General features: G+C 38.1%; 1 protein-coding gene across 5 annotated transcripts; it reads left to right on the top strand.

Moving 5' to 3' along the window:
* Window positions 1-5,258: 5,258 nt before the first annotated feature.
* Window positions 5,259-8,724, top strand: LOC108990194. 5 transcript variants are annotated; one of them, XR_004801394.1, is made up of 5 exons: window positions 5,259-5,344; window positions 5,571-5,758; window positions 5,858-6,020; window positions 6,839-7,110; window positions 8,337-8,724. XR_004801394.1 is itself a non-coding variant. In XM_035689762.1 (4 exons), exons 1-4 carry the CDS (start codon window positions 5,267-5,269, stop codon window positions 7,013-7,015), a joined length of 600 nt encoding a protein of 199 aa, XP_035545655.1. In that variant the 5' UTR covers window positions 5,259-5,266; the 3' UTR covers window positions 7,016-7,322. The 5 variants fall into 5 exon arrangements, 3 of the variants coding, with proteins under 3 accessions (XP_035545655.1, XP_035545654.1, XP_018819629.1); XR_004801393.1 differs by lacking the exon at window positions 8,337-8,724 and adding an exon at window positions 7,199-7,322; XM_035689762.1 differs by lacking the exon at window positions 8,337-8,724 and having other exon boundaries at window positions 6,845-7,322.
* The last annotated feature ends 455 nt before the right edge of the window (window positions 8,725-9,179 follow it).

The following is a 9,179-nucleotide window of genomic DNA, read 5'->3' as shown; positions in this document are numbered from 1 at the left end:
TGAAATCCTCTATCAAGGTGAAAAGTTTGGAGGGGCAAGAAGAGATGAAAAGGGGATGGAGACTTTTAGAACAGTGCTGCAAGATTGTATGCTTACTGATTTGGGCTCGACAAAAGGTAAGTATACAAGGACTAATAATAGATTAGATCAAACCTTTACTAAAAAAAGGCTGGATAGAGCAACTGCAACTGCTGGATGGTGTGCAACATTTGGTGGTGGAGAGGTGCAAGTGTTAGCTAATTCTACCTCAGACCATAGTCCTATCATTATGTCAATAGGTTTGAACAATAACAAGATAAACAAAATCTCACAAGTGAGAAAATATGAAGACAGTTGGTCCACCTTTCCTGACTATGAAAATGTGATTAAAAAGGCATGGCAGAACGGAACAGGCAATTCTTGTGAGCTGTAGAAAATAAAAGATAAGCTAGCAAGGTGCATGAGAGAGTTAAGGTGGTGGAGCTGTAAAAAAGATTATGAAGCAAATGAAAGTTTAATGCAGAAGACAAACAGGTTGCAACAAATGCAACAATTTCTTACTCAGATACAATTCAACAGACAAAAAAACTTCAACAAGAAAGAAATGAGATGCTTGAGAGAGACCACCTGAAATGGAACAAAGAGCCAAGGTGACATGGCTACAACATGGGGATCGAAATACAAGTTATTACCGTCTGAGTGCAAGTCAAAAAAAGAAGAGAAATACAATAGAGCAAGTTATGGATGGCAATGGAGTATGTATAACAGAATCTGACCAAATTGGGAAGGCATTTACTCAGTTTTATAAAGAATTGTTCACATCCTCAAGGCCTACCAACATTGACAATTTTCTCAGTACAACAAGAACAAGAGTCATCCAACAAATGAATGACAGGTTGCTCACCTTTCAGCAAAGAGGAAATACAAGCGGCTGTTTTTCAAATGGGTCCCTATAAGGCTCTTGGCCCAGATGAATATGGAGCTTATTTTTATCAAAGGTTTTGGCCAGTGGTGGGGGAGGAGGTATGTGAGGCAATCTTAGCTTGTTTAAATTCTGAGCAAGATATGTCTAGCATAAACCACACTTATTTAGTGATGATTCCTAAGCATAATAGTCCAAAGAGTATCACAAAATACAGACCGATAAGCCTATGTAATGTGCTATACAAAATTATTACAAAGATGTTGGCCAATTGAATGAAGGATATTCTGCCTGCTATTATCTCTCAAAACCAATGTGCATTTGTCCTAGGAAGGTTAATTACAGACAACATATTGGCTGCATATGAGACTATTTACACAATGAAGACAAAATTGCATGGAAAAAATGGTTATATGACATTGAAACTACATATGAGCAAGGCTTATGATAGAGTTGAGTGGTGTTTTCTTAAGGAGGCAATGCTCAAGATGGGGTTTGATACAAAGTGGACTGATTTGATTCAAAGATGTATTTCTTCATCTACTTTCTCAGTTTTAATCAATGGACTGGCTCAGGAACTGTTTAAACCCTCTAGAGGGTTAAGACAAGGCTTTCATTGATCCCCTTTTCTTTTTATTATATGTGCTTAGGCTTTGACAACTAAGTTATATCAAGCAGAACATATGGGGCTTATTTCACGAGTACCAATAGCTAGGGGAAAGATTAAAATGAACCATGTTTTCTTTGTTGATGACAACCTACTGTTTTGCATGGCTTCTATGCAATAATGGGCTGAAATAAATCAAATCCTCCATAGTTATGAGCAGGCATCTAGACAGCTATTAAATAGAGAGAAAACTTCACTGTTTTTAAGCAAAAACACCAAGCAAATTACAAGAGACTATATCATGAAGATAGCAGGTTTAAGAGCTTCTTCTAACCTGGAAAAATACTTGGGATTGTCATCCCTAATGGGAAGATCAAAAGTAAGGAGATTTCATGGTATAGTGGAAAGGGTCAGCAAAAGATTAGAAAACTGGAAAAACAAGTTCATTTCACAGACTGGCAAAGAGTTTTGATCAAGACAGTTGTTCAAGCTATCCCAACATATAGTATGGGTGTGTTCTCTTTACCAAAAACGTTGTGTAACAAACATAATGCTTTAATGGAAAATTTTTGGTGGGGAGATCAAGAGAACCAATCGAAGATTCATTGAAAAAATTGGAATAGTTTGAGCTAAGCAAAACAAATGGGAGAATGAGTTTCAGAAATCTAGTTAGTTTCAACTTAGCTCTTCTAGCAAAACAAGTTTGGAGAATTCTTAAGTCTCCATCATCTCTGGCAGCTAGGATTTTGAAAGTAACTTATTTCTCCAACTCCTCTATTTTACAAGCCAAGATAAGTTCAAGACCCTCTTTTGCTTGGAGAAGCATATATTCAGCTATTGATCTAGTAAAAGAAGGAAGTATGTAGAGGGTGGGAAATGGGGAAAATATTAGTGTGTGGAAAGATAAGTGGATCCTAAGATCTGGACTGAGCAACATTCAATCACCAATACAAGTTTTATTAGAAAATGCAAAGGTAGCAGTTTTGATAGATTAGTCCAGTGGATGGTGGAACACACAATTGCTCAGAAATACTTTTTGTCAGGAAAAGGTTAAACAAATATTGAATATACCTGTCTCACAGTGTTCTACTGAGGATAAGATAATGTGGAAAGGCCCATCAAATGGGGACTTTTCAGTCAGAAGTGCATACCACTTGCATAATCAATAGCAAAGATGTAGTATGGGGGAGTGCTCATCAATAGAGGATCAAAGTAAACTTGGAAATTGGTATGGAATTTGCACACAAAGAATTCTGTTAAAGTGTTCATTTGTAGAGCATGTAAAGATGCATTACCTACAAAGTAGAACCTGTTCAAGAGGAAGGTCATTGTAGATCCACTTTGTCCCATTTGTCAAAGATCGAGTGAAACCCCAACTCATATTCTATGGTCTTGTCCATCTGCACATGATGTATGGAATTTGGGAAACAGAAAAATTTAAAAAGCAGCAATAACTGAGGAAGATTTTGGCTTTATGTTTCTCTCTATGTATAACAGAATTGGCAAGGAGGAAATATGTTTTTTTGCAGAAACAACAAGGGCATGGTGGTTTAGGAGAAACCATTGGATTTTTTAAGGGGATATTTTATCACCAGAATGTGTATTCACCAGATCCCAACATACACAACAAGAGTTCAAACAAGCACAACAGTTGGATTGAGTCCCACAAGGAGCACAACAGCAACATGTTAGAATATCATGGGAAGCTCCTCCTTCAGATTGGTTAAAAATAAATTGGGATGTAGCAGTCAGAGAAGCTGATCATAGAATTGGTATTGGAGTGGTGATCCGAGACAATGAAGGGGATGTTCTATTCACTCTAAGGCAACCACTTTATTTTTGTTCTCAACCATCTACTGCAGAAGCAATGGGTTTAGTAACTGCTGCATTGTTGTGTATGGAGCTAGAGCTGGAGCTGAAACAAGTCATCTTAGAGTCAAGCCAGGTTATTAATGCTATGAGACAATGTAAGGTACACAATGGGATGCTGAGTTGCTTGGCGGAGGATGCTAAGGCTGCCTTGAAGAAAACAAAATGGGAAATTCAACTTCTCAAAAGAGAAGCAAATAAGGTGGCACATTACTTGGCTCAGTCTCATTGGATTGAGAAATGCTTGATATTGATTATGTAATTCCAAACATTTTCTCTCTTGTAATGGCTGATGGCCAACATACAGTTTGATGAAATGGAAATCAAAAGTTAAGTTAAAAAAAAAAAAAAACCAACCATCTATCTTAATACCAGTCTTGGCATTCGAAAACAAAAAGTACGGTAGACTCGAGTATAGTGTAAGCTCAATAATGTGGACAATGGCTATTAGCGGTTATATATAGAAGTCAGAGAAATCATAATTTTCACTAAAGTTAGGTTTAGATAGTAAGTTGAGATGAAAATTGAAAGTTATATAAAATATTATTAGAATAATATTTTTTGATATTATTATTATTTTAGGATTTAAAAAGTTAAATTATTTATTATATTTTGTATGAAAATTTAAACAAGTTGTAATGATTAATTGACATGAGTTGAGATTAACTCTGAATCTAAACAGGACCTAAATATAACTATTTCCTTTTTTAGAAATTACAGGAAGGGATTCGGGCGCTTATACAAATTTGTGCATCAATAAATTGCACAAATTGACATGGCAGTCACATCACATTTATCATTTTTGCTATAAGTTCTTCTATGGAGTCACACATTGCACATCCTAAGTGATTTATTTTTATTTTTTATTTTTTATTTTTTATTTTTTATTTTTTATTTTTTTTTACCAAAACATGCATTTTGATTCAAAACAAAAGGTCAATTTTGAATGAGTAGTGCTACGGATTAGTCACTATACACGGCTGATCCATAGCACACGTGACGTGTCTATATATATATTATTGCAAAACACCAGTCTCTTTCCTCTCTCTCTCTCTCTCTCTCTCTCTCTCTCTCACACCCGATTCTCCTTCAGCCCAGCTCTGTGCCACCGTGCGCTGTGCGCCGCCCAGCCTCACCACCAACACCCACGACTTCCCTTCACGCAGGCGACCAAACCAGCCACCACTGATCTCCCTCATGCGCAACTCTCTCTCTCTCCCCCCTGTGGTAGCCCAACCGAAATGGGTTTCACCCATTTCTCTCTACTTGCGCCATCGTACGTGGCCACCCAGGCCACCGCACCTCCACCACCTCACACCGACGACCACCTCTCGCAGACCCAGCCACCACGAACCTCCCTTTCCCTTTCATTCGCACACACACAAACTACCCATAAAAGGTTTCACACGAGCTCGAGGCCACTGACTGCCCTATTGCCGCCGTGCGTCGGTTCTAGCCCCACCGAGCACCTCCCCTGACCACCGTGACTCCTCTAAGCCAGCCAAGCCCTTCACTTCTCTCTTGGTCTCTCTGTCTCGCCCTCGACCTCTCTCTCGCTCTTCACCTCTCATCCATCAACTCTCTCACTCCTTCATTAGCTCTCTCACTTCTTCATCAGCTCTCTCTTATAGCCTGCCTGGTAGTATTTTAAATTGGGGTGGGTGGGTGGGGAGGGAGGACGGGCGACGGGGGAGAAGAGAGAGGAAGTAAACATTTCAAGATGAAATGTGTGAAATGAGAGGGAAGTGGGTTTTGTTGTGAGAATATTTTTGTTATTTTACTTTAGTGTGTTTTGGATGACAAACAGCTTATGCCACTATTATTTCAATATATATATATATATCCCAAATTTCAAATTCTCTCAGCCTTTCATAGCATCTCGCTCGGCAATGGCGCTTTCCTCTGCATTCCGCGAACGGCTTGAGCACATGGAACACAGCAGAAACCAACGTATCTCTCTGCTTCAGGTCCCCAATGCAAACCCTAATCTTTCTCTCCTCCGTTTCGATTCCTAGAATCGCGGGAAACAAAATAAATCTAACGACGTTGTAGAATCTCGCCATCTTTCTTTCATGTTCCTTCAATTTCGTATATATTCCCCGAAACCTAGAACAGAGAGCAAAGCCTCGTTATGTCTCTATAGAAATCCCTAATTCTGGAAATTTCTGTTTACTGTGACGAAAATGCTTGCAGGCCGAGAAAGAATGGCAAGCGAACAAGTCCCAGGTCTTGGAGTGGAAGCACGCAAACATCAGGGCCATGGAACAAAGGTGCTTGGTGTTTGATCAAAAGATAGCGGCAGATAACTTCAAGATCTCGACACTCAAGTCCGAGATCGAGAGTCTCGATGCCAAAGACTGTACCGACTCGCAACAATTGAGGTAAAAACAAAAAAACAAAAATCGCTAACGTCTTCGTGCGGTCTAGCTCTTTGTGAACTGAATGTAATATTTTTCTAGATATATTGTTGGATTGTTTAGGATTTTGAGGTGGGAGGTAGAGGAGCTTGGGGAGTTGGAGAAGGAGAGGGATAAGTTTTACGAATTGAAGATTTGTGAGATGAAGGAATTCAGTGAAAGTGTGAAGAAGTTCGTCGTGGAATGTCGAATGTGTATTGAGGAATTGAGGAATTGCAAAAAAGAGGTAATAATTAGGGTAGCTCTGTCTGATCGTCTTGAATATTCCTCCCCGGAAGAATTGTGGAATACAGCGATTGTGAATTCATGCGAGTATAAATACAATTTAAGTGAAGAAAGTGTCAGTATCGAACAGTCTTAGTAGAAGAGCCGTCGTCTGTTTTTATGAATAAAAAGTTTCTAGGGTTTTTTTTTTCTCGGTTGAGAAGCTCATTGTTGTTTGTCTCTACTATTTGTGATCACTTAGCATCTCATATATATACGATTATTGCTTTCATGGCTCCTTCAAAGCTTGCAATTACCTGTCAAGGCGAGAAAGCAACACCGCCTTCTCAGTCTCTCTAGAAAGTTCTTCTTCACTGCCTCTATCATCTCTCTCTCCAGAAAACTCCTTACCCTGGCGAGAAATACTCCAGCCTCCTAAAAGCCGACTTGAACAAGTGGCTTTCTTAGCTTTGTTCCACCAATTATTTTGCCTATAAATGGCTATATGATCTCTTCCTTTGTGTGTCATGCTTCCATGACCAAAGTGTTTCATGTCCTTCAATATTTTCTATGTTTCTCAAAAAACAAAAAAAAAATGCATTGATTTCACGACATGGATCTCGATAATTTCACTCTAGGCACCATAAGAAATGATGTTGAACCAAACTACCGCCATGTCCATGGAGTTCTCAGATAGTCCTGAAGACTGGCACAATGGTGTGAAGGTCTTGAATAAATATATATTAACATGATTCTTACCAGGATAATATTAAGAGATAAATCTCTATTGTACAAGTTATTAATGGATTATTTAGAGGAAACTAAGACCACACCTTGCAGCAGCAGTCAACTATCACCAATCTCCAAGGAAACAATAAATACTTTAGCAATTCAGAGATAGCTGCAGCTGAAATGAGGAAGTCTGAGCTCATGGCTGTGAAAGAGAGTTTGGATAAAAGCATGGCTTCTAGTTACCGATTGAGAGCACAGTTGCAAAAGCAGCTCCAGAATATGTAGTTGTCCTAACTGCACCAAATCAAGAGAGAAGGAAAGCGTCTCAGTTGCTGGGAACAATGGAGTCAAATAGCTAGTTTTCTCCTCTGAAATGATGCGTGAGTATCAGAATTACACTACTTTTCTTTCAATTACGCCTTTGGTATGTGCAGTCTTTCCGTCTTGCTTATACTGAACAATTATTAGGTGACACTGGATCAAAGGGGGATTAGCCTTGAAACATTTGACTTGGACATTTGTTGCTATCAAAGGTGGAAATTTGCCCTGTTCTGAGAATTTATGACTTTGTATCATCTCCCATGATAATTGATTGAATCTTATCACACTTTGATGATATTTTAGTACGAGTAAGGTGCAAGTCCAAAAAATTGACAATTTTTTTTTTAAAAAAAATAGGCAGCCCATTAATTTAATCACTGGAGCTGAACAATTACTTAGTAATTTGGAAACAGGTCCGCTTTGGACCGGTCGGGCTGTCTTCATGGCCTTAACAGCCTTCAGTTAAAATTAAGACACATAAGCAAGTCTACCAAACTAGCTTGAAGCTTATTACACCAGATTGTTTGGATCCCTATTCACACCCGAAATACCTATCATTCAAGCTGCTGCAGGAGTGCACTTCAGCAGCCTTATCATCGTTGTCCGTCGCTGCTGTCTCTTCAGCCACTTTCATCGTAATTTTCAATTTGGGTTTTTTCCTATGGTTCTCGGGTAGGTGATGTGTTCGTAGATGCAGAAATCTCCCTCTCCATCTCTTTCTCATCAGTTGCAATCTATTATTTTTCTATTATGAAACCAAACACAAGACCATTAGAATATTAGAAGTCAATGGAATTTGTTCAAAGCCATGTTCTTTCAGTTTGTTGCCGATATTTTAGTTTTCAATTTATTTTCAGTTTTCAGTTTTCAATCATTTTCTTCTCCTGCCGATATTTCTTTTTTCAATTTAATTTCAGTTTTCTCCTGATTTTCTTCAAGCAATAAATTTGTTACTAGGAATTTTTCTGTTTGAATTTGTTGCTGCGAATTTTTCTTCAGGCCGATATCATGGTGCCGCTTTTGAGACTTTTTGAGTCTTATGCACAAAAAACATTTGTTGAAAGTTTGTCTAGTAGTCAAATGAATTTGGGAATAAAAGGGTAGGCACAAAGACAATTTCAAGTCTTATGCACAAAAAGCATTTGTTGAAAGCAGTAGTACGTAGAGGCTGAAAACTTGCTTGTTTGGATGAGAAATTCCTTATCTTTTAGATTAAATTGTTATTATCTAGTTTTTCTTTACAACTTTTCATTTCATAATGTAAATATCTTGTATATCATTACAGATGTATGGAGATTGTCAAGAAGTTGAGAATGTAGGACTTGAGGCTGAAAGTGTAGAAAAATAATGTAATGTGAATGGGGAAGAGGGATTGAATTTGGAAGATGGAGTGAATGTTGAAGATGGAGTGAGTATGGATAATGGAGTCAATGTGTTAAACCCATGTTCGAGTAGTGGGGTCCTATGGAGCCATTAATTGGTATGGTATTTGACCACGTGGAAGATGCCCAAACATTTTACAAGGCATATACAAGACGAAAAGGTTTTGCAATTCGGACCAACCATACTCGCTTGTCAAAATATGAGAAAAAACTAGTTGCAGTCGACTATGTTTGTTCAAGGGAATGATACTGGCGGGAAAGTTAGAAACAAAAAAAGCGAATAATTCCTGAACCTGCTGAGACAAAGATTGGATGTAAAACTTTAATGAGAATAAAAAAAAAATGGTGAAAAATGGATAGTTAACAAGTTTATACTTGAACATAACCATATTCTACTTACACCAAGAAGTACGAGTTTGCTCCGTGGACATAGGGGAGTTACTAAAATAAAAAAAAAAAAAAAACTTATTATGATTTTGAATGAGTTCGGTGTACCGACAAGGAAGATAATATTGGTGTTAAGTAAAGAATTAGGTGGAGACTTTAATATTGGTTGTATTGGCAAGGATGTTGAAAATTATTTGGGAAACAAAAGGAGAAAATTATATGAGGAAGGGGATGCACAAATGTTATATGCCTACTTCTTGATCGACAATGCAAAGAATCCAACTTTGTGTACTCCATGCAAGTTGATAATGATGGGTGCATGAGAAGCTGTTTTTGGGCAGATGCTCGATCTAAAGCTA

Source organism: Juglans regia, chromosome 4, assembly GCF_001411555.2.
Source record: "Juglans regia cultivar Chandler chromosome 4, Walnut 2.0, whole genome shotgun sequence".
In the NCBI taxonomy this organism is placed as follows: domain Eukaryota; kingdom Viridiplantae; phylum Streptophyta; class Magnoliopsida; order Fagales; family Juglandaceae; genus Juglans; species Juglans regia.
Note: the sequence above shows the minus strand (reverse complement) of the source record. Positions and strands in the feature narration are given on the sequence as shown.